A 24,130-nucleotide genomic window follows, 5' to 3' on the forward strand; every position below is an offset into this window, starting at 1 on the left:
CGAATGCCTGCATATGGAAACTTGGGATTCCATCTATCTTTTCCTAACCAGCTTATGTTCAAGACTAACCCTCTACAAATTCGTAACTTACTGCCCCTTATGTGTCTTCCAAGGGTCTTTCCAATCAACTCTTCTACCTAACAAATACTCTGCCTGGTGCCTTTTTATAGCAGCCAAACTCTAATAGCTTTCTTGCTGGTTGGATACAAATTAACCCTTGCCTCACCATCCTTTGCATTTTCTCCCTTGTATTTTGCCTGAAAGATTGTACGTGCACTTTATCGTGTATACCTTCTCTGGCACCTTCCAGTGTCTCTGGAGTCTGGCATCTTTCCCTTCTTGTCTGATCCCTTCCTAAAATTCTCACTGATGCCATATCATCAGCCTCTTCATCTCTAGTGTGCTATCTTAAGTCCACTTCCTCTCTGATTTCACCCTTAATCACCCTAGCTTCTTAGTTTTATTACTGCATTAGACACAGTTGTTTCCTCCCTTTGGGGCTTCCCCTCAAAGCAGTTACCATCTCAGCATGTCTCTCATTATCATGCTAGTCCTGGAGTTTTCTAGGTGTCTCCCCCTATCTCTGCTCCCTGTTCTGGCTAGCCTACCCATAATATTTTTCCTCCCAGCCTTGGCTCACCTGTCTCACTCTTATCTCCCCCTCTTCTTTGGTGTAGTGTGGTACATTTCTCTGAGCTTGCTGTACTCTCTGCTCTCTTAGCTGTTTGCCCCTTCCATAACTTTTTCTCATTTTGACACAGGGGTCCGGCTCTTCTCCCATGCTCTCATGTTTTTCCAAACTCCTTACCTCCTCTCCCCTTCTCCTGGGCCCAGATCATCCTTACTCTTGCTGTACTTTCTTCTGCCTTAAGTCACACCTTCAATGACTGAAACTCTTACAGATGCCCTCTGTGATGCTCTGGTGTATTCTGCAGACCTCTAAACCTGTACCCCCAGCTTGACTTGTCCTCCACACCCAGTGCTTCACCACCTTTTCAAAGCAAAGGTCTTCTGTGTCTAACTGGTGGTAACAAGCCTACAACCTCTACCCAGCAGTCCCTGTAGCCCAGGCTTATGATTTCCTTCTAGAACTCCATATCCATGGCTCCCTGCAACCTGTTTGTTTCCTTTCACGCCCTTTGATTGTCACCCTGATGAAGGTTTCAGGGGACATCTGCTCTCTGTTCCTGTCACTGTGTATTCTTGATTCTGTTCCATATAGTCCACCCCATCCTGACATAGCAATGCTTACCATTACCCTAACCTAATGATGTACTGACAGCTTTCTTCCTGGGCACTTCAGAATCTAACAACAGCTACTCTTCCTCTCTTGAATCTCTTCCTCCTCATCATCATTCTCCTCTTTCCCTGCTTCCACATGGACAACAGTCACACACCCATCACCTCTGTGCATCATCCATCTCTGTCAGCCTCACCGCCCCACCTCAGTCCTCAGCAGGAAGCACAGTTGGCAGTGCTCTCCCTACCCCTGACAGAAAACCCTCTCACAGCTCTTGCCCTTCCTCACACTTCCTTCTGCACTGCATCCTGTTGCTCACTGTCATCCTCCTGTACTGACAGGACCTTTCCTCCCAAAGCTGACAGTCATAACTCTGATGCCTCCTCCATCTGCTCACCCTTCCTTCTCTGTAGCCTCCTCCATCCCCCCCTTCCACCAGTGATTCTCACCCGGAGGTGCACGGCCCCCCAGTAGCCTATCAGAACCATCTCTGAGCTAGAGTTGTTGTTAATGTTTGTGAGCAGGTCACTGCTGCTCCCCTCTGATGTTCTGATAGGCTACCAGGGGGGCGTGCCCACCCCCCCCCCTCAGGTGGAACCCCCCACCCCCCACCCCCTGGTTAAGAATCACTGCTGTGGATGGCCCCCTGTCCTCCCTGGTCTTTGTTCCCTCATTCCATGTCCCAGCTCTCTGGTGGTGACCATTGGAGCTCCTCACTCAGGCATCTCAGTGCCTCCCCTTCTTGTATAGACCTTGAACCCTCCCAACTCCTTCCTTTTCCTGTTCACTCTTTCACATACAACATGTTCCCACCACAGTCCACACTGTATGATTGATATTTTATCTCATTTTTACTTTTTTTTAAAAAATTGTTAGAATTTTAAAGACCAATATCTGTTTTCCTTTTTATGCTTAAATTTACCTCCTTTTCCAGTGTGTGCTTCCTGTTCAACACTGAGCTTTTTCTGAGAGAAAGCTGAGCATCTCATCCAGGCAGCTTTTGCTCATTTCCTTCTTCTCCTCCCCAGCCCCATAGCATGTCGCCACCTCTTCCCTCCATTCAGTATTTTACTAGTTGACACTCAAGCCTTCCGTAAGTTCTAGGTTGTAAAATAACCTTTTCATGGCTTGTATATAAAAGGTGCTCACACTTCTAATGCTGTTCTTAGCAGTTTGATGACTCCTTCTCACACAGCTTTCTCTATTCTGTCATCAGAGTCACACATTACACCACAGGTCCCTAGACCCTACCTGTAGGGATGCTTCAGTCCCTGCTCCTCCTCCTCTTTATCCCCAAGAGTACATTCCTGGAGAGCACAGGGTGTGGTCACTTTCAGTACTCTGAATCCATGCATATCTCTTCTCCTTTGCTCTCTCTTTTCTCCCCATCACCTTGCAAGGAGATTTCACCTCATCTGTTGGTTTTCTTAGGGCTCACCTTAGTTCTACTATACCCTACTTGGGTTTACCCATTCTGTCTTGTCTTCCTTAATACTTACACTCTCACTCCCACCTCCTCCAGCACTGCTTTCTAACCTCTCTCTGATGTCACTGAGCATGCTGTCCAGGCTTGGATATGCTCTTCACATCTATGTTCTTTCATCTATGTTCAATTCGGCTTCTCTGCTCATTTCTTAAGTTCCCCTTTGTTTGCAATTAGACTTAACTGTGCTTCATTGCCTTTCCACTTTGCCCTTTCCATCTCCATAGCTTCAGACATGGGTGTCCTCCCACTCACCTCCTCTCCACTTCCCCCTTCCTTCCGTCTTTGGCCTCCCTCTAGTCCCTCGTCCTCATCTCAGATCTTGCTTCACTACCCTCACTTTGTTGTCATTTGTTTCTAACCTTCCAAGCTGACCTCAAACTCAGAGACCTACCTTCCTTGGCCAATAGTCAGCAGCCAGCAGACATGTGAGCACAAGCGTGTGTGCACACACACACACCTAATTCTTAACTTTTCTGTCAACTGACCTATCTTTGTGTATAACTTTCCTGAACATTACCCTTCGATGTCCTGTTTTCAGTTACCACTTGGTCTTCTCCTTCTCTTTCTTTAAGAACTGCTTCCCTATACCACCTTCTTCCTGCTCTGTACATACCAGCAATCCACCCTGTGCTTATTATAAGAAATTCAGTGCATTCAGAGTTGTCTAATCATTTTAAATGAAATTTTCAGTAGGAAACACATTTGTAGGTGGTGCAAAATGATCCCATACTATAGCATAGAAGTGATGGTTTAAACATAAATAAAAAGTTGTTATACATTACATACTAACTACATATAATATAAATAAATATTTTGGAAATGTGTACTTACCAACTGATGAGTTTCTTGAGTTATCTTGCCCATATTATTGGAAAGATGACAGGAATATTTCACAGCATTTCTTTTAAGGTCCTTGGTCAAGAAAGTGAGCCTCCTGATAAAGTACTATGGCCATGACAAAACTATGTCCCCCGCCCTCAAGCAGGCATGTGTACTAAGCATAACTTACTGCTACCAGGCTTCCTAAGCAGATGATGATGGTGACTGGTGATGATGGGAGGGGTGGGTGTGGAGTGTGTGTGTGTGTGTGTGTGTGTGTGTGTGTGTGAGTGAGAGAGAGAGAGAGGGAGAGAGAGAGAGAAAGACAGAGAGAGAGAGAGAGCGCTTTACATGCTAACTGCTTTTAGACTGTATACTGCAAAGTTAGTGATACTTGGACTCCTCTTTCTGGCCTGACAGTCTGTACCTTAAAATTCTAAACCAACCTCAATTTATGTATTTTATCACCACTCAAGTACCCACACACACACACCTGATATATGTTTTTCTAATCACTTTGCACATCTCTCTCTTTGTTGGTTCTACAAGATTCTCTAACAATACCCCAGCCATATCTTAAACATTCTGCATACCTCATTCAGCCTACTGAGATTTCCTGAATTTCTGATTCAAGTCTGTGACCAGGGGAGAAGTTACAGAAACACTGCCCATGCCTTTCCCTCTGTCAGTCCTTTTAGTTGAAAAGTTCATAACCAGCATCAAGAGCAAGTGTACCCAAACTCTCCTGCCTGGTCTGTTCTCCATGCACTCGTTGTTGGGATCTGAGAGTTTAGTTCTAGAAATCTCTACGGTACTGTGGTCTCTCTCATTACTGTCACTATTCTCTAGGTCACACAGTTTCCCTGAACTTTAATCTCTCTTCTTATATTGTCTTTTGAGCCACAAAGGGGCTTCTTTTTCCATCCAGTACCTGCCTTGATTTTCATCCATCTTTTTCCCATCCCCACCCCCCCACACACACACTCTCTCTCTATCTTTTCTTAAGACATTATCAACCCCTTATGCAGAAACCACCTGTGTTTTTGCAGGTTTCTGCCTCCTCTTGAACAGGACATTCTAACGAGGTTCTCTCTCTAGTATAACTCCCCTCTTCAAAGACAAAAGCAAAACCCTTTGTACAACAGAGTAACTTAGTGCTGGGCACGCCACATAGCACAGTTTGTACTCCTATGTGTTAGTTATGTGCATGCTCACCCTCATTTCTCCTTGGAAATAAAAGTGAAGTTTTACTTTTGAGTTGGGTTCTCATCATAACCTTTGACCTTTCTCGCAGCATTATTTATCCATTCTGTGGACAAACTACTCAGATCTCCTGGTTTCATTTTATCCCTGTTCATCCTAGTCTAGCTCTTCTTGATTCCTTGAATTAAAACTCCCACCAAAGCCTCCCTTAACTCAATGCCTTATTCTTCTACCACTGCAAATGCCATTTTTTAAATCTAGCTTTAGGATCCATCCTGTAGCTGGAGGCCCACATTCTTTCAGTCCTACAGATTCCATCCTGGAAACACCATTGCCTATCTGCCAGTGTCAGGCTCCCAGAGAAGCTCCCAGACTCTCTCCTCCATAACTTTCTTATCAATACTTGCCAGCATTCAGATACTCCCATCTTTCCTGAGTGCTCTTCCGTCCTTTTTCCTGTATGACCCTAGACACTGACACTTGTGTTAGCCACATAATTGCTTTTACCCCCAGTGGCTATCTTTATGTCATTATGGGTTCATCAGTCTTCTCCTCCACTTTCTTTCCCCACTTTTCAGTCTAAGGATTTTAGAGAGTCCTTGCAGTTGGCCATGGTTCAGACCTTTCCCATTATATATATACCGTTTGATCCTTAAGTCTTGGTCATATTGGTGGTTTCAGATGCCAGTCAAGGAAAGATTACCAGATGACACCCTTCATTACAGTGTTTCTTAGCCACATTCTTCTCTCCGTCTTTGGTTGCAATCTAGCATAACACACATTTCTCTACTGCAAATTCAACTCTGTCACTTTTCCCTGGGCGTTCCTCATCTGGCCCTCTGTAATGCCCTTCCCTACCCAGCCTTTGTGCTAACTGTCCTTTCATCCCCAATGCTACCTACTTTTTCCTTCTTCAGATTCCAGCCTGTCTTGTCTATAATACTTTCATACAAGGCTGCATAGGGTTTGTGTCACTCACTGTCAGCCAGGCTCCACAGAGCATGTCAGCAATGTCAGTGCCACACCATGTAATAGTCTGCAGTATCTTCACTACCTGATATGCTGTCCATTTCCACCCTACTATAGTCATCATGGATGTACAATTCTTTAGATGTATTTGCTTCCTCATAATCTTCACTCACTCTCCATGTTGCAACAGTGACCTAGTCTCAGGACAAGCTACCTGCCCACACCGTTCACTAAGCAATCCTAATACCTCCGTAAAGTTGTCAGCTGTCACTTTTTATCAGCAATCTGGCGTCTTCATTTTTATAAACTTTCCCTTCCTTAACAACCAGATCCTACAATTCCCCTCCCACACTCCTGTTCAGTCCTTCCTCGTACTGTTCACTACGGTCTCTATGCCCAAATGTGGCCAATTAGATGTACACCAGGCTCTGCCAAGGCTTGCCATTTGAGCCCTCTATTCTACACTGTCTCTGCTTGTTGGCCTTCTACATGTGTTTCCTTCCCTTTGCTTCCAGTGTAACCTTTAATTTTCATTCCCTCCTGATTTGGGGCCCAAGAATACAGTGATAGCCCTCATTTGATACCTATCCTTCCTTAGTGCTGGCTCTTTTATAGCTGAGGTTAACTTTATTGTTGATATTCTGTGCATCAGCATCCCTTCTGTTCTGTGTGCAGCATTCCCATGAATTAAGCACTGCTCAGTAAACAACCACTTTTTTTTAATGTTCCCTGCTTAACACACTTTTCATGCTCCTTAGTTTCCTGTCCTATATTGTATCTGTTTTCAGCTCAGTCTAAAGCCATGTGGATCATTGTGGGTAGTCTGTTTCCTTTATCCCTCTCTTGGCACACCCTTTTTTTCAGCTATCTAGGAATCTTCAGATCTGTATCCTTTTGCCATGCTCTTCCGCTCGGTGGTTAACTTCTCCAACTTCCCACTCTGGCATGTGCTCACTAGGCACTAGCCCAGCTGCACATCCTTCTTCCTACTCAGCTTCAGCACTCACCTTCCCAACTCTATATTCTCTTCATACTAATCTCCATCCTTCTTCCTACTCAGCTTCAGCACTCACCTTCCCAACTCTATATTCTCTTCATACTAATCTCCTTAGCAGTTAGCTCTCATTTTTAGCAAGTCCTTATAAAATATACCTCATTTTTAAAGCCTCTTTAACAAAGGTCTGAAGGCTTTGTTCTCTTTGTTCCTTTTGGGTTTTGCCTTTTCTGTTTCATGAAGCTGTAGACTTTATGATAGTAAAGTTCTGCTTTTTCCCTGAAGGGCCCCTCTGACTTCCTCTCATTTCTCCCAGTGGCTGCCTTTTCTCTAGCTATACTGATGCATTACTACCATGGCTTGTACTATAGCCCTTGGCAGATTCCCTGCAAATCCTCATTGTGTCAACCAGATCAGTTAATGAAAACTGTGCCACAGAGGTTCCTTTTATACATTCCTCCTCAGTCTTTTCCTATCCATCATATCCACAGTACTGTTAAATGGCCTCCTGTCTTCTGCGTAAAATCCAACCAGTTTGCCCCAGTCCACGGTCTGTCCGCCATTCACTTTGTCTCTAATTTACCTCTAGGCTCCTAATCCTGCAACTTTACATAGCACTCTATTAAAATTTATATTGAAGGATTTAAGGCATTGAATTATAGTGTCATCAATAGATTACTCATATATATCAATTATATAAGGGAGAAAGGGAAGAGATAGATGGATGGATGGATGGATGGATGCATGAATGAATTATGGAGGGATGGAATGAATGTTTACAGACTGAACAGGTACCTCCTGGTGCCCATATTATCATATATTTACATTTAAGTCTCCTTTCTTCTCTTGCTTATCCCCCACAGTAGCTTCCTAATGTGTCAGTGTCTAGTATTGTCTGCATGTGAGCCCTTTCCAGATCCCTGACTAGCCCATAGACACCTTTCCTCCATCCATGCTGGTCAAATTCTCTCCTTCAAACTGTTTGGAAAATCCCATCTTCATCAAAATTTTACTTTCCAAAGTTGTGTCAATTTTTTATGACTCATTTATTTGTCAGTCATCTGACACATACAGTGGCTATGTGTTTTTCCACTGTGAAACGGATGTTATCAGTGGTAAAACCTCACTTTCACCTACTCGCTGCACACTGAAGGTTGATTTAGAGCAGTTTATTCTGGTGTTCTGTAAGTCCACTCAGTCTACAGCCTAAAAGCATTGAAACCGTGTACTTGGTCAGTGTTACTCTGATGAGCTGTCTGCCTTGCCGTTAGTAGTGTTTGCTTTGTTGTATATTAGAGCAGTGAGTGGTTCTAAATTTTTCAAAATAGACTCTTTGACCAGCATGACAAAAAGTCCCACCAAAATCTCTCCCCCTCCTTTTTCCACATCAACACAAAAACAGTGTCCTCAAGTCATCTCTTCTGGGCAATGTTCTAGTCCACAGTACAGAAATATCTTCAAATCATGCTTTTTGAAACTGACTTTTTGATCAGCTTGCAAGCTGCTTCAAGAACTGCTACCTTAAAACAGGGCATGCACATATATGTTAAGACTTGAGAATGTGGAATACAGTGGTGAGCACAGGTGGTGCTTCCTCAGTAATGAAGGAAGTGTGCTTGCTCTTTGCACTCATGTGGGTGTGCCTGCTCCTCCCTCCAGTTGCAGGCACCTTTAGCTGTACCATGAAGTTCACAGTCCGGGATTGTGACCCTAATACTGGAGTTCCAGATGAAGATGGGTATGATGATGAGTATGTGGTGAGTCTCCCCTGCAGAGACCTTTACAACATTAACTGACTTCTTTTCACATTTTTCTATAAACAGCTGACAAAACACATGGGACCTACACTAGCCCTCTCTGTAAAGGAACCGTCATGCCAGAATTTAAATGGAGTACTTTGTAACTATAGTAAAGAAATTCAGTCCCCCCCCCTCCTTTTAATGGGAATAACTAAGAGATAATTGCATCATTTTTAATGTGATTGAGTTTACTTATAATATAGGTTTTGGTTTTGCTTCTGCAAACTTTGATTTGGTTGGTTTTAATATTGGCAAGTCCTGAACTGAAAAGCTTTGTCATAAAGGGGAGGGGGCTGGAGTGTCAAGTTTAGAAGGTGCTCTATGCCCTCAGCTCTAGCTCCTAAGTGTGACCACATGACTACTGTGCACCTCAGGGCCATCGGCACTCAAGGTACACTTAGCTCATGCCAGATTGTTCTTGTTCCTCTGTACTAGGACCTATAGATAGCACCAGGCTCACACAGACCACATTAGTGAGGAAGAACTTCCCTCTGGCCCTTTGTATGGTTTGGAGACATAATAATAAATTATCAGTTTCTTCTATCTTTGTTGTAGACTCAAAGGACTTTCATTTACTGACCCCTGCTTATTGCCCACTAGCTGGAAGATCTTGAAGTGACTGTGTCTGACCATATTCAGAAGATACTAAAACCTAACTTTGCTGCTGCCTGGGAAGAGGTGGGAGATGCCTTTGAGAAAGAAGAAACCTTTGCCCTGAGCTCTACAAAAACCCTTGAGGGTAAGAAGGGCTTTGCTGCCAGTGGGCTGCCTGAGACCAGTATAAAACCCAGGAGGACAATGTGCAATTCTGAAAGAACTCCTCTCTGCTGAGTACGTTTTAAGTCATCTGCTCAGAACCAGGTTCCTGTCTTAATCATCCATTTAACCAAATCAGCCATTGTCTAGGCTAGCAGCCTCCCCCTAGTCTACAGCCTGTGCGCCTGCAGCTCTTAGGATACGGTAGGGCAGAGGCAGGCCCACATGTTTAACTTTTCTAATTCTCGTTACGTTAATTTCTCCACAGAAGCTGTCAACAACATCATCACATTTCTCGGTATGCAGCCATGTGAGAGATCAGATAAAGTACCTGAGAACAAGAATTCCCATTCCCTCTATCTAGCAGGTAAGAGACTTCCACCAGGGCCAGGGCGGGGGATAGGCACTCCTTGCCCTGCTGCCTCTGTCATCTCATTATGTAACAACTGGAAAGCTAGTCAGAATGAGCAATTGATTTTACAGGCTCTCCTTAGGTTATTCTTTAGGAGGCACATCTGGCCTAAAATACTTCAATGTGTAACAGATGCCATTGCCCCACTAACCACTGCCCGAGTGCACCAAACCAGTATTACTGAATACCTCCATGTACCTGGTATTTCATATCAACATTGAAAAAGTAGGATTGTTTGTAGGATTAATTTCCTGTAAATCTGTATAAAAGCTGAACTAAAAAATAATAGAAAGGAAGTACGGGCAAAACATGATAATTCCATTAGTCAGAGCTTATTTGAGGTTCTTAATATACTTCTCATTCTTCTCTCAGGTGTTTATAGAGGTGGCTATGACTTACTGGTGCGGTCCAGGCTGGCCCTAGCAGATGGAGTGACCATGCAAGTGACTGTGAGAAGCAAAGAGAGAACACCTGTGGATGTTATCTTGGCTTCTGTGGGATAGGTTCTTGCTGGGAAGGGTGATGTTGCTATGCCCTCCCTATTGGTGGATTTTAGGCCAGTGGCATGAATTTCCCAGAATCACACTTAAAGATTACTAATGACTTTGAAGAAGCAAACCCAAGTGTTTGGCCCTGAGCCAGCAGATCAAACAATGTCTGTCTTTGCGCATGAGCTCTCATGTTTCTTCCTCCTCCTTTCCTCACTCAGCCTTGGTATGACAATGCAGCTTGGAGTGGGCTTGAAAATCAGATACTACTTATGCTATTCAACAGCTGCTTAGCTTCACTATATACTTCTATTTAATGTGTGAAAAACTCTTGGCAATGTTGGAAAATTTTGTCCCAGAAGGGTGGAGGGGAAGCCGGAATCCATTTTTGTTACAGTTTGTTTTTATTAATAGAAAATAAACACTCATTCATTCCAGTTTCAAAGTTGCTATACTTGAAATTTCTAATTTAAAAAATGAATTTAAAATAATCAATAATGCTGCTTTAACTAAGTTAAAACTGTGGCTTAAAAAAGTATTCAGCACCATTTGCTCTTAGGTCTTTCAGAATTTGTTCTTAAAAGTATCTGGGAACTTGCCTGTCTAACTGAGTCCAGGAGTTCCGTGAGACAGCCTTTCTGACAGCCAGTGGGATGCTAAGCAGCCATCGTAAGAGGAGGCAAGACATTCAGCTGTTAAAATGGTCCCCTCTCCTCCACTTCAGCCCTGGAAGAGCATGCACCTATGCTCCGAGATGCAAGAAGGCAGGCTGTTATTTACTGTTCAGCTTGGACTTTCTAAACAGTAACAGTAAATCTCTGGCACAGATGCGGTTCTTAATACCTTACAGTTTTAGGAAATTCTGTAAATTCAACCTGTTTATTCACAAATTCTATATATAATGAGGTTTTCTTCTTAGCAAGGGCCAACTGTTTGTAAATATATACATGAGTATGCAAGTCAGTCTTAGACGCATACTCAAAACACTGTTTATGCCAATGTCTATTTAGGGTCAGTGGGCTGGGGGTGGGGGGGATTGTTGAAGGGGGTAGGAGCAGTGCTGGGGATTGAACCCAAAGGCTTTAACATGCTAGGCAGGCACACTACCACTAAGCTACTTCCCCAGCCCCCTAAGCCAATGTCTGTTTTAACAAAAAATGTCTATAATTAGAAGCAGCTGATGAAACTAAATGTAAAGGTGTGACAAGATACTCCCTCTCATAAGCTGTTTATAGATCTTGAAAGGGAGATAGCAAGTTCCTCCCTCACACTTTAGTCCAGTATGCCAATTAGGATTGGGCCAGAAGTTAGCATTTCTAAATAGTTTCATAAAATCCACAGAAATTGGGGTTTTGTTGTTATTATGTTTTGGGTTTTGTTTTGTTTTGTTTTGTTTTTTCGGAGTATTTAATACAAAAAAAAAGAGTATCTAATGCTGTCTTTCTACACAAAACAACAGCAGAAGTATTTACATGGTCAGATGTCACAGGAATGAGAGGATTATCATGTCACCCTTAGAGATGAGGTGGACTAGCATGGCATCCTTAGAGTTCCAGCTGCCTATTTTCTGTAGTTTGTTCACCAGTGTGAATAAAATGGACTTTTATGAAAGGACAATGTTTGATGGCCAGGACCTCTTCTGGGCATTTCTAAGTGGAATACACACAGATACGAGAATGGGGAGGTAATACAGGGAGGCTACTCTCCAGCTCAGAAGGAGTTGATGAAGCCCATATATGCATTCAAGAAGCCCATGGGATCCTCTAGCTGTGGGTAGTGGCTAATGTGGTCATCCAGAATCGACACTGTGGACCGCGGCAGCGTTTTCCTAGTGGAAGAGAACAGCATGGAGGTGAACTTAAGGCTGGAGGATGAGAGGATGTAAGGCATGGAAGGCCCCGTAGATGCCCTACAGACACCACACTGGAAGGAACCAACAGAGTTACTCATCTCCTACTTGGAAACTATACCTGAGCAGATAAACTTCCAGTTCCACTTACAGTGGTTTCAATTGTTCAGAACCCAACAGACAACATCTTGGAAATACAACACTTCTGTAACAGTCCTCAAAACATGACTTTCAGCTCCTTAGAGAAGCATCAACAGGTGGCTCACTCAGCAACTCACTGCCCAAGCAAAGATAAAACAAAGAACCTTCCTTAATCTCATGAGGAGATTGTTTAAAATTATAAGCAAGCTGGGTTTTACCAGGTTGTATCTACTAGGACATAGGAAGGTATGACAGAAAGCACCTTCTAAGTAAGTACTCTGAAGGAGTAACAGCCAATGAAGAGGCATTTCTCACGGTGAGCTGTTGAGAACTGCTCAGTTGAGATGAGTGAACTGGCTCAGATTAACACATGGAATGATGGCAGCCATGGTGGTGAGAACAGGATGCATGAATCCAGACAAAGTATAACAAATCTCTTGATCTGTCCTGTCAGTAAGAATATGATTCCCTATCCCTAACTGGTCTGTTTATTTTGTTTCCAATGAGTTCAGATGCAATACCTAGTGCCAACAACCCTGTCAGGATGAAAAACTGACAAAAGAAAGACCTTCAAGAACTCACCTGTACAGCTCCAAAAACTCTGGATACGGATTTATAGGATCCAATGGCCCATAGATAAAATGAACTAGGAAAAAGAAGAGGAAGGAATTTCTAGCAGCTCACATCTGTGTTTCTGCTGCTACCCTAAAATTAACCTCCACTCATTAATTTATTTAAAAAACAAAGTGACTAAAAATTGTATGAAGAAATCCTCACTTCTTGTTAAGATGAGCTTAAAGAACTTGTAGAAAAAGTCAGTCTTCTAAATGGAACTATCTGGTCTCTTCGCTCCCTTCTGTGCCCTGAGCCAAAGGGAGAAGCTCACTTTCAAGGTCTGCTTTCTAGAAATGGAGATAGAACCATCACTCACTGAAGGTTCCTTGATTGTAACTGACCTCTGACCTCTGAAGTCCACCGACAGTTTGTTGATTAGTAACTCGTATGTGGGAGGCACTGTGCTGTCTGTTTCCTTTTTAAATGTGGATGAAGAGGGCACAGCAGTGGCGCCTACAGCTCCCATTAATGAATGACCTTACTAGCCTCCTGTCCTAACAGTTTGATATTTATGGTGGCAGTCAATTCCCATACTGCCATGCCAGCTGTATCTGTGGTAGTCTTCTACCTCACACCCTCACTCTGGTAAACCAGCTGTTTGGAAACAGGGTTGCCAGTGAATAGAGTGGCCAGCTAGATGTGCTTTGGGGTTTTGTTTGTAAGTGTGAGGGGTAAAGTAAAAAGTGTGTCCTAAATATCATATAGCATATACTGAGGCCAAACCTAGCTGTTTTTCAATGGAAGACTCAGATTTACTTGAGTGCATGTTTTTATTTGCATGGAGATTTTTATGAGTTGTAATTATGTTAAGTCACTGTTCCCCAAAGGTTTCTGTCAAGAAGTAACAAACAAGTACACACAAATACTCACTGGGGATGGACACAGATGCAAGTGCTCCCACCCAGCGCCTTCTAAACTTCTTCCTCTGATTGATGTACTGTAAAAGACTACAACATGAGGCGAGTCAGCAGGAACAGAGCAAGACCTAGTAGACTTGGTGTCAGTACAATGTACAGAAGCAGCCCTGGGGCCAGGAGTAATTGCCTCGTCCATCCATGTTAGCATGTGAACACAATACTGACTACCAACATAAGCACATGGTTCTTTGCAGTTATTACACAGAGAATGCAATCTTTAGAAGGAGTAAAGTTGTTTAATTTAAAACCTGAGTCTAAGAATCCAGTTTTGATTTCACTACTAACCAGCTCTGTGACTCTTAAACACATTTCTTTAAACCTAAGTTCCTCTGTTGCTACTGAAAAAAAACAGGCAAAAGGAGCTTTGTACTTAAGAGAGACACATTCATGCCTTTCAAAACTATGATTAAAACATTCTGTAACATTTAATGTTAACCAAAACTCTAAAGGATATGCCAAAGTCAATGAGTCATTTTCATGTAAATAAGCATTAAGACTTGCAGCTATTTATCCAAATTCTCGGTGGCAAATGCTTTAGCAAGGCTTACCCTATGCTTGATTTCTTTTTTTGGGGAAAAAAAAAAGACCAGGACTGCTTAAGGTTTGTCTCATAATCCCTAACCAGCATTCCTGTAATAAGCCAGCAAGGGGCAGAACAAATAATCTTACATCTGCCCCTCCCTCCAAGAGAGGCTCACTGGGCCTAGAGTGGAGTTCCTGTCTTACCTGTCGATGACCAGGTTCCCATCATTGTTACGAATCACAGCCCACATGTCCCACAGCTCACTCTCCGTAGGCCGAGTATATGGTCCGAAGACTGGAGTGAGACTAAAAAGAGTAGAACACAGGAAGGTGAGGCTGTGTGGGCAGAGTTCAGAGTGTCAGACGTTTACAAAATCTCCAAGCCCAGGCTAGCTATGGTCCAGGACTTGAATAGCAACACGTTTCATTACACTGTTGTCAGTGCATAGTCACCCTTTGATGATGACTTACCCTCGAGAGAACACAAAGAAGTTCATGAGCCTGGTGAGGATGGGTGAAAGCACACCTCCATCTTTGAGGAGCTACAGGTAAGAAATGAAAGTAAAAAAATCAAGGATCCAGAGGGAGCTGACAACCCCAAGACAAAATCTTTTACATCAAAAACTAAAATAGAACTTAGCCATATCTTCTGAAAAAATGTATAATCCCTTATAATTGATGAAATCATCTTATTTTGGATCTCAACTTATTTAAATATCATACTTAAGACACAGATCTTCATATAGTTGTATTTTGCTAGATATTTGTTCATCTCTTATTTCTCAGAAATGTTTGGTTTTATGTAGGTTTTATGTAGGAGGCTTTATTTGAGGAAAAAAATTAACTTGATTTATATGAATTTATAATAAAGAAGATTTCAATAGACTGACTCATCACCACAGGTATGGCCGTTAAAAGGTGCCAGTGTTTTTGTCTTTAGCTTTTTTAATGTCACAGGTGTCTAATCCAAGGGGGCTACGCAGTGAAGCTGCCAACCTTTTGGAGAAGGAGAGGACGATGGGTCTCAGGAAAGATACCTGTGGAAAGAGGGGCTTCTTAGTCCTTCCAACAACGTAAGGGAAAAGCACAGCCATTATCAGAAACTATCTAAAAACAGCTCTGCACTGCACAACAGCTTGTACGTAACACAGAACTGTACGCGCATGTACCAGACTGAGGCACGACTATACTGCTAATGACTACAAGACGCTCTGCCTAATAGACAGACTGCAGCACGCTGGGATTGCTTTCCTAATTTTAAGGTACAAAAATGGAGAGAGTCATTTATATGCTCCTCCATAACACGCTGATGCCTAGGCGTAAGCCCCCTTCAGCACATCCTCCCAGCCCCCCATGCTCAGAACACGGTAGTAGTCGTCAGGAACTCATCTGCAAACGCTTGTATGTTTTCAGGTTCTTGTAAAAGAAAAATCACTTTTCTTTTCCATCGATAAAGGGACAGACCCACTGTTTTTCTCCCAGGCTGCCCGTGAGGCATTAGGTTGGGGCATTTGGGCATTTCTGGGTTAATGAGCAGCTCAGTGACAGAAAGAAAAAAAGCCCAAAATAAAAAACAAAAACAAAACTTCCAAATGGAAGATTCATTCCCAGCTGACACCTGGCACTACCACCAATTTAGAGTTTATTAATGCATCTTACCAGCCAGGTCAGCAGAATCACATTTGTGATAGCCCCTTTTTTTTATTTTGTTTTGTTTTTTTTGTTTTGTTTTGTTTTTGTTTTCAGGACACGGTTCTAAGCCCTGGCTGTCCTGGAACTTATTATGTAGACCAGGCTGGCCTTGAACTCAGAGGTCCGCCTGCCTCTGTCCCCCAAGTGTTACAATTAAAGGTGTACAACACTGCACCTAACTCTTTAGAAACAGACAACAACAAAAAATGTGTGTTTATTGTCCTTATGTATATACTCATGCCCAGACACATATGCAGAGGTCAGAGGACAGCTTGTAGGAGTCAGCTTTCTCCTTCCACAGTGTGGGTTCCAGAATCAAATTCATAGCCACAGACTTGGCAACAAGCCCCTTTGCTCATTGAGTCATACTGCCACCTTGACTATCCTTTTATTTGCTATATATTTGAAAATATGTATTTAATAAATACCATCAACCATGAAAACTAGTTAAGACACAATAAAAGTAAAAGATACCCTATGTATGGTGTCTGTTTATAATATCAGATTATTTTTTAGCTTTTTTGTGACTTAAGAAGGTGACTTTTCAAAACTACACCCCACTTTCCACCTACCACCAAGGCAATTACCTCCATTCGACAGGCAGAGACTCTTTATGGTGAGCCGGCCAGATCGATTCTGCTTGTACCTGAAGCAGGGCAAGAAGAAACACACATGTAGCTGAGCAACTGACTCCCTTGCAAGGGCTGCAGATGACCCTAGAAGTTTGATGATCCTAGAACAATCTCAGTTTCCCACTATCTTAAGCTATGACGTCTGTGCAGAGGACAGAAGTCTGGTTTCGCTGACCTGTACAGCAGCTCCTGAGCAACAATATCTCCATAATCGTGAGACAACAGGTTGATTCTGCGGTTCTGGAGCCCCAGATGCCGCAGAAGGGACTCTACAATGCTGGCCTGCTCAAATATGGAATACTGATGTGGTCTCTAAGGAAAGGAAAACCAGAAATACAACATGATGTTAACAGTGCCGGCCAGACCCTGCATTTGTACCCCCTAACCCCCATCACTGACCCCACCAAGCTGTTGCTTACCGGCTTGTCGCTGAAGCCAAAGCCTAAGAAATCAAGGGCAATCACTCGATGGAACCTCAGGGTCAGCCCTTCCCAGATCTGTGAGAAAGCAAGCATGGTATGCAGTCTGCTCCCAGTGCCCAGCCCCAACAGCAAACCGGCCTACATGCCAGCCTGGATAAAGTGAAAAATCCCACCACAGGCCTAGGTGAACCTCTTGGGAAGTGACTCCTAGCATTTGCTATATGGAGAGCGTAACTCCAGTCTTTAATTTGGCAGTGCTCCTTTCTGCACAGTCAGTATTTTACTCCCCTTACAGTACATACAAAGCAATTTTATATTTAATGAGATCTTATCAAGCAATTCAAATCTGCAAGAGAATTCTAGGGCTGACCAAATAAATAAATAAAATCTTGAATTTGAGTACTTTTTTTAGGCTATAGCAGGACCTAGAAACTTACCTTGTACCAATCATAGCTGGATGTTGGAAAGCCATGTAAAAGCACAACTATCTCAGGGCTTCCGACCACACCGACAGAATCTAGAAGGAGGAGAATGAGAAATGAGTCCAACTCCGTGCAAGGCAGCCTTGACAACACCAAAATGCAATTCACTAGAAAGGATCACACTAAATCAACTACATCACAATGCTGCATTAGCGTAACTGACAGACTTCAGGAGCATCCTGCTAATCTGTGGTTTTAAATTGTAACGGCATGCTTTACATGAAAACCCTTAACAGTTTGCTCTTTGTCACTCAGAGTTTTAGAGACATTCCCGTAGTTTAGCTGATATTAATATTAAAATTCGAATTATTTTTAAAAGCAAAACCAGTTAAAATACTATAATCACAACAAGCTAAAACTTCTTTGTACCTTATCAATACTTATCACAACTAAGATCTGACAGTTCTTCCCAATGGATCACCTGAGCTTATACTGTTTGTTCAGTACTAGCAGAAGACATGCAACTCAAAAATCAAACTCTTATAAGATGGGCTAACAGGTGGGAACTTTTTCTGCATGTGACATATTTCAAATTATTCAAACAATAAAACACCTTGCCAACAGTACTGGATTTAAATTAACACTGTTAGTAGTTTTCAAAAATGATTTAATCAAAAGCAATTAAAACATCATGTGCTAGATTTAGCCTGAAGAATTTATGCAAATAAAATGTAACACTAAATATTAAGTCTAGGAAAGAAACAACAAGCCAACATAAAAAGCTTGCATACTTACTGGACTGGCTTTAACCAATGAGAGGGGGTCAGGAGCAATAATGAAAAACGGTTTACGAACAACAAACATTTTTCGTTATTGCTCTTGACCCCCGCCCAAAAGAAGTCTTTTCCCATCTGTTCCTTGGCTTCTTCACCTATAAAGTGAGGTTAATGGCGCCTATCTCCAAATGCTGTTGTCAAGATTAAGTGAAAAGTGAAACAGTGAAGTTAAAATATAACTGAATGCCCTGAGTGTCAATCTTACCAGGTTTAGATACATATAACAAATCATGGAAAATAGTAAAATGGCTTTGGAAATGGGGTGGGGGTTGGGGAACAAAGGTATAGACGGATCTCTAAATACCATACGGCTTACCTGACACCAGGGGCACTCAAAAGAGAAAAGTAATTTCTCAAATACAAATGGGCCTGAAAGAAATTACTATCAGGTACAATTCTACCCCCACCTTCACTATGGAGCAACAGACCAAGGGACACAAAATAGGTACCTCAGCTGAAACCTACATGACCCACGTCCTTGGGATTCTCCAACAGTCCAATTCTCACCTTGATAGAAAATGCGTAGTCCCTTGTAGGTGAAAAACTTGCCAGAAGTCTTCCATGAATGCAGAGCAGGGGAGAGCTGAGGGGGTGGGATGTGCAGGTATGCAGCCAGCAAGGGCACAGCCAGGAGCCCTACTTGGACCCACCACTCCCTCATCCTGTGGAAAAAGCAGCCAAGGTAACATTGTACACTTCCAAAAATCAGAATAGAACATGGTTGGGAAGCCTGGGCACTATGAGGTTTGACTCCACCCCACCCTACTCCACCCTGCCCCTCCTTACTCAGCCCCTCCCCACCCCACCCCACATGGCAATGACATACATTTTACCAAGAAGAATGTGATAAATACCTCTACTTTTTGGCATTTGGCACTCACTACCATTCTTTCCAAGCAAAGATGTAACTTATTCCATGGCCTTAAGCAGAGAGCTGCTTCTGGGTTCTAACACATATCCTCTGGCCAAGTGAATCCCCATTTGGCACTACTGTCTGGATTTGAGCTAAGAAACTGATAAGGGGAGAGACTGGGAGCATTCCAGTAAGACATTCCAGTAAGCAGCTTTGCCCTTACCCTCAATATCTAATCTCTCAGAAGTCTGGGCAGCAGATTATATTTGTGCATTCTTAGGAGACTCTTGAGGTGGTTCCCTTTTATTTAATTAAGGCCCCACACCCACACCTAGCACTCAAGACTTTTGTCTGGGGGTGAAAAAAAAAAAAAAAAAAAAAGCACAGATTTGTGGCCCCAGCTTGCCATGGCTGGATTTCAAAGGTCCAGATCAATTTATCCTGTCCTTTATTTGTGATTCGCCATGGTCACCAAGGAAAGGGTACTCTAAATAAATTAGGACAGTGCCTCCTAAGCTAAATCTACAAATGAAACAATAATTGCTAGAGCCCTGGTGGAAGCGTTTGCTTGTCCCGCTGTCTTTGTACATGAGTACACCTTATATATACTACATTACCTGCAATTTCACGGAATTGACTGGTTTGGAGGGCCGGGCTCTATCTGTAAACCTGAAATGGTGGGTAAAAAACGACACCCCCGAGGAACCTCGGCTGCCTGCCTGAACTTTAGACAGCACTTAAGACTTTTTTTTTTCCTTCCTCCAAAGTCACTGTCCAATAAAGTCACAATGATTTGGTTCTACCTTTCGAGGCTATACTAGAAATGACTGAAACAGTGCCAGAACATGATGGTTTTATCTCAGTCTGTTATCCACTAACGGGTTTTACGGCTGAACCTCCTTGAAAAGCAAATAAAAGCATTGGGGGGAGGGGGGACTGTCTTTTTGTTATTACTGTACGTTTCCTCAGAACCCGTTTGGTCCTGTTACCTGTTCATACATTTTCACGTAGCCTCTGGGGCATCCTTGCTGGACTCACTGAATCCGCAGTGACTCAGCAGAACAGCGGGGAGGGGCGCCCCGCTGGCGCAGGGAAACGGAGGTGCCACACCCACGCTCTCCAGAACATACCTCAGTGCACCTCCTCCATTCAGGAAAGGGGGGAGCAACCCCCCCCCAGCCATTCTCAGCTTTAGTTACCTTGGTAAAAAAAATACCCCCAACATTTTAAGGTTTTTAGCAGTCAAGCAAACTAGCAATTGGATGAAAAGGTTTAAACAAATATTTTTAAGTCCAATCCCTATTATTTGATGGTACCATGATTTAGAGCAAAAATTCAACACACTCCCATAACAAACTTTACGTGCCTTAATTTCTTATTGCTCTAAATGATATAAAAACATATTTATCTAATTCCGCCAAACCAGCCCACCTGATTCATTCTTAGTGAGAACTACGCTGTGCACCCACAAACCAAAGCAAACCATTCTCTTTACATTTTAAGAGCCTGGCCGCGTGCCAGTGTCCCCGGGGTTTCCATTTCTGGCTCCCAAACAACACTTATAGCCGCGGCCACACTGCGCGGCAAGATCCAGTCACACCTATATGGTAACCAAGCCACCAAGAGGCCAGAACCTGGAAATCTTAAGTCGCTCTGTGGCAATCTCGGCTCCTGGATCCCTAAATCACATGCCTTGGTCTAGAAATCCTAAATCACGCCACAACAATGACAAGCTCTGAAAATCCTAGAACACACCCCGGCGTTACCAACGTTCGCGAATCCTAAGTTGCTTCACTACCACGTCGTAAATCGTACATCGTACATCGTACCACAGCAAAGACCCAGACAAAAAAGACTAATTCTCACCATGGTAATGCAAAGATCCTAAAATTCTTAACTCTCACAGGACTAAACCCTGGTTCTAAAAATCATCAGCAAGGGCGATTCCGAGTTTGGGCTGTGCGGCAACCTTTGGGTGAGGATTTTAGCCACCCGCATCTCCGGGTGCGGGCCAGCCACACCCCCTCTCGCGGCATGGGCTGGCAGCACCCACCTGCGCAAGCGATCTCGGCGCACCATGGCCGCATTATCCCATGCCGCCCGCCGCAGGATTGCGGATCACAGGGCGCGCTGAGGCGCCCACAGCGGTACAGGATCGGAGGTGGCGTCTGCGCAGCCCAGGGTCCGCGCAGGGCGGCCCGCGGCAGCGGAGGCAGCAAGCGGCAACTCGGGCGAGCCTGCAGCACTGTGCAGCTGCGGCTGCCGCAGAGTTGGGAGCTGCTGCGCCTGTGAAGAAGCACCGGGATGTGCTGGTGGCCGAGGCGAAGAGGAGCAAGCGGGCACCGTCTTTTAAAGCCCATGGAGCCCCGCCTCTGGCCCGCCCATCATGCTGCAGCGCCCCTCCTTCTCGCTCCCGCCGCAGAGCCCCTCCCCACCGCTGCAGAGAAGGGGGGCCTCTCCCGTGGGCGCCTCCGGGGGTATCAACCCCGCTACCCCCTCTTTCCTCACAGATCTATAATCTTGAACCCCAGATTCTCCTGAAGAAAGCCTTCCCATGTGTTAATGCCGCAGGCAAGGATGACAAATGTCTGAGATATCCCTCCCCAACCCATCCCTTGGACCACGCAGGTCTCCAGCCCCTGGAAGGCATAAATCACCCCAGGGCTAGGGTGCTTGTTGCGGCACCCACTTCTTTTCTACCTCCTACGTGGGTTCTGAGTCCTAAGAGTGAGTACGCATCCGAAAATGCAGGTCACCAATGCGCGCGGCAACCCCAAGCCCTTAACCCGTGATAACAAAGAAGGAAGGGCACACTAAACGGCTAGGGAAGAGACAAATTCTGTGGTATCTGTGGCTAAGTGGACACATTCATGGATGGGCTGTGATCACATAGATGGGCCAAAGTCACCACCACGGTGGCACGGGTACACTTCCTTTGCGGAAGCACAACGTGGTCCACATGCTGCTGCAGCTCCGATCTGGAGCTGCGTTGGAGACTGTTCATCAGGGGCACAAGCCTCCTTTATTTTCATGCAACACAATCACAGCGCAAACACCCTAGAGGTGCGGATGAAACTGGAGATTTTTAAAAATCCAAATCCTTTAAAAGTCATCTTTCACACCTTCACAAAGTGCAGAGCATCGTGATGCCAGTGTGTTGTTTGGAACCGTACCCTGAAATTCTAGCAGCCCAGGCACGAGCTAACTAGGGATGCTGCGAACGCAGGCCGGCCCAGCGGGGGCGCTGCAGGCCTCTCTTCGGTGCCGGGTTTGCCGCAGCCTTGGCTTTGCAACATCCAAGCCCAGCCATGCAGTCCAGCAAGAGCAAGATTCAGCCAGAGGGCCGCAATGGGTCAGCAGAACCCGTGGGGATCTAACCTGTGGGCATCTACCCATGTTCCCGGAGTTCGGGACCACCCAGCTAACACTGAAAATTCCAGCACCTGAGAGAGGGTCATCAGAACGCGTAACACAGTCCAGGGTACACTTCTTCGGGGATGGCAGGAAACAAATGCTTGTGCAGAACCTCTGCAAGGCGATGTACAGGATTATGAAACGAATGAGGGATCGGAGGGTGGCACTTTTTATAGTCTCTTTTTGATTTCAGAATATTTTCTAACATGTTGGGCCCCTTTTTCCCAGCCTAAGACTTCCCTCGAAGTCTGAAACCGTGTCTCATTAACCTTTTGTATCCCAGATCCCGCCATGGGGTAGGCAACAAAGCAGGCCCCTAACAAATACCGCATGAATAAGTTCAAGAATTTGAGGGCGCACAGGGGAGGAAGTAATTAAGGGGAAGGAGGAAGGGGTTGTCTTGAGTGATGAATAGACATTTACCAGAGACAAAGAACATTCCAGCCCGAGGGGACGGCTTTCGCAAAGCACCGGGGGCTCTGCACCGTAACCTTTGGGGTTTTTTTTTTTTTTTTTTTAAGTGTTTCCTTTGGGCGCCAGCACCGACTTGGGGGCCAGGGGCGGAGGGGTGGGGTAGAGGGCAGACCAGAAAGAGTAGTTCATCAGAAGGAATGTGGTATTTGTCCTAAATGAGAAGCTACGGATGTTTAAATCCTGTAAGACCGCAATTTAAATTAGCCCCTTTACAAGTAGAGGATTACCTACCTATATTAACTAACCACCAAACCTTTTAAAGACTGAATTACTTAGCAAAATTTGAACTGGCGTTTTCTACAGAGCAAAGCCATTCTGATTTTAACCACTGCCCGTGCGGAAAGCCTCTACATTATATATTTTCATACGCGCTGTCAATAGAACCTTTGAGCCTTACAAACAATTCTACTTTCATTCTCACCAGGCCGAAGCACCAGCATCTAAGATGAAGGCAATTTTCTAATTAACGGACGGAGTGCCCCACAATGGAACTCATTCTGAAGGGGGGCGGGGGGGGGGGGAACAGTCTACCCACAAGGAACAAGAGGGTGGAGGGGGGAGGGCACTTTTAAGCCCCGGAGGGGAGGAAAGTCAGTGAAAGCTCTGAACCACAAAAGCAATTCCAGTCCAGGCCCAGGGGAATCCTTCTTGCTCGAGGTGACCAGGAATAACTTGGGTGGTAAAGGGCGGGCTGCGGTTGAAATGGCATGGAACGCAGAATGGTTAAGAAGAGAAAGCTGGTAGCTCGGTCACAAAGGCTGAGCCGCAGGAACGCGCACTGCTGGGGACTCGCTAAGGCTTGGAGAAGGGCTTTTAAAAGTCCAAAGGGTTTGGGAATCTTGTAACCAGGACTGACATATTTCTAGAGGGAGCTTCCTCCACAGCGAGGAGAATCTGACCTACGTTCTTAAAACCCCTTTGGAGCACCTGAGAAAACATGAAACTTGATAAATGAAGGCAGTTCCCGTGCTTGCTGCCGGCACCCTCACTTCTACCAGACATTTCCTATCCTTGGCAGTCGTGAGCCACAGCGGGGTCCCCTCGGCCATCCAGCTGCACATCGGACATTGCCTTCACTTCCTTCTCTAACATGGTTCACATTGAAACAGCAACTCAGATTTGTGCGAAAATCAGCAGTGTAGAGCCTTCTCCATTTATCGTATCACAGCAGCGAG

The 24,130-nt window shown here is 44.4% G+C and overlaps 2 protein-coding genes across 2 annotated transcripts in view; one reads left to right on the plus strand and one right to left on the minus strand.

Moving 5' to 3' along the window:
* Copg2 (coat protein complex I subunit gamma 2) overlaps positions 1-10,603 on the plus strand; it is a 116,940-nt gene extending 106,337 nt beyond the window's left edge. The window contains exons 21-24 of the mRNA XM_034519771.2: positions 8,371-8,468; positions 9,111-9,249; positions 9,535-9,633; positions 10,051-10,603. Of these exons, the coding sequence (XP_034375662.1) occupies positions 8,371-8,468; positions 9,111-9,249; positions 9,535-9,633; positions 10,051-10,181 (467 nt within the window). The 3' untranslated portion in view covers positions 10,182-10,603. The remainder of the gene's footprint in view (positions 1-8,370; positions 8,469-9,110; positions 9,250-9,534; positions 9,634-10,050) is intronic.
* Positions 10,548-21,390, minus strand: Mest (mesoderm specific transcript). The gene is made up of 12 exons (XM_034519772.1): positions 21,121-21,390; positions 18,722-18,876; positions 17,394-17,473; positions 16,954-17,031; positions 16,710-16,846; positions 16,490-16,548; positions 15,207-15,247; positions 14,682-14,752; positions 14,415-14,516; positions 13,642-13,718; positions 12,739-12,802; positions 10,548-11,994 (listed from the first exon to the last, which is right to left on the minus strand). Exons 1-12 carry the CDS (start codon positions 21,144-21,146, stop codon positions 11,877-11,879), a joined length of 1,008 nt encoding a protein of 335 aa, XP_034375663.1. The 5' UTR covers positions 21,147-21,390; the 3' UTR covers positions 10,548-11,876.
* Positions 21,391-24,130: the final 2,740 nt, after the last annotated feature.

The sequence above is a fragment of the Arvicanthis niloticus genome, chromosome 15, assembly GCF_011762505.2.
Source record: "Arvicanthis niloticus isolate mArvNil1 chromosome 15, mArvNil1.pat.X, whole genome shotgun sequence".
Lineage (NCBI taxonomy): Eukaryota > Metazoa > Chordata > Mammalia > Rodentia > Muridae > Arvicanthis > Arvicanthis niloticus.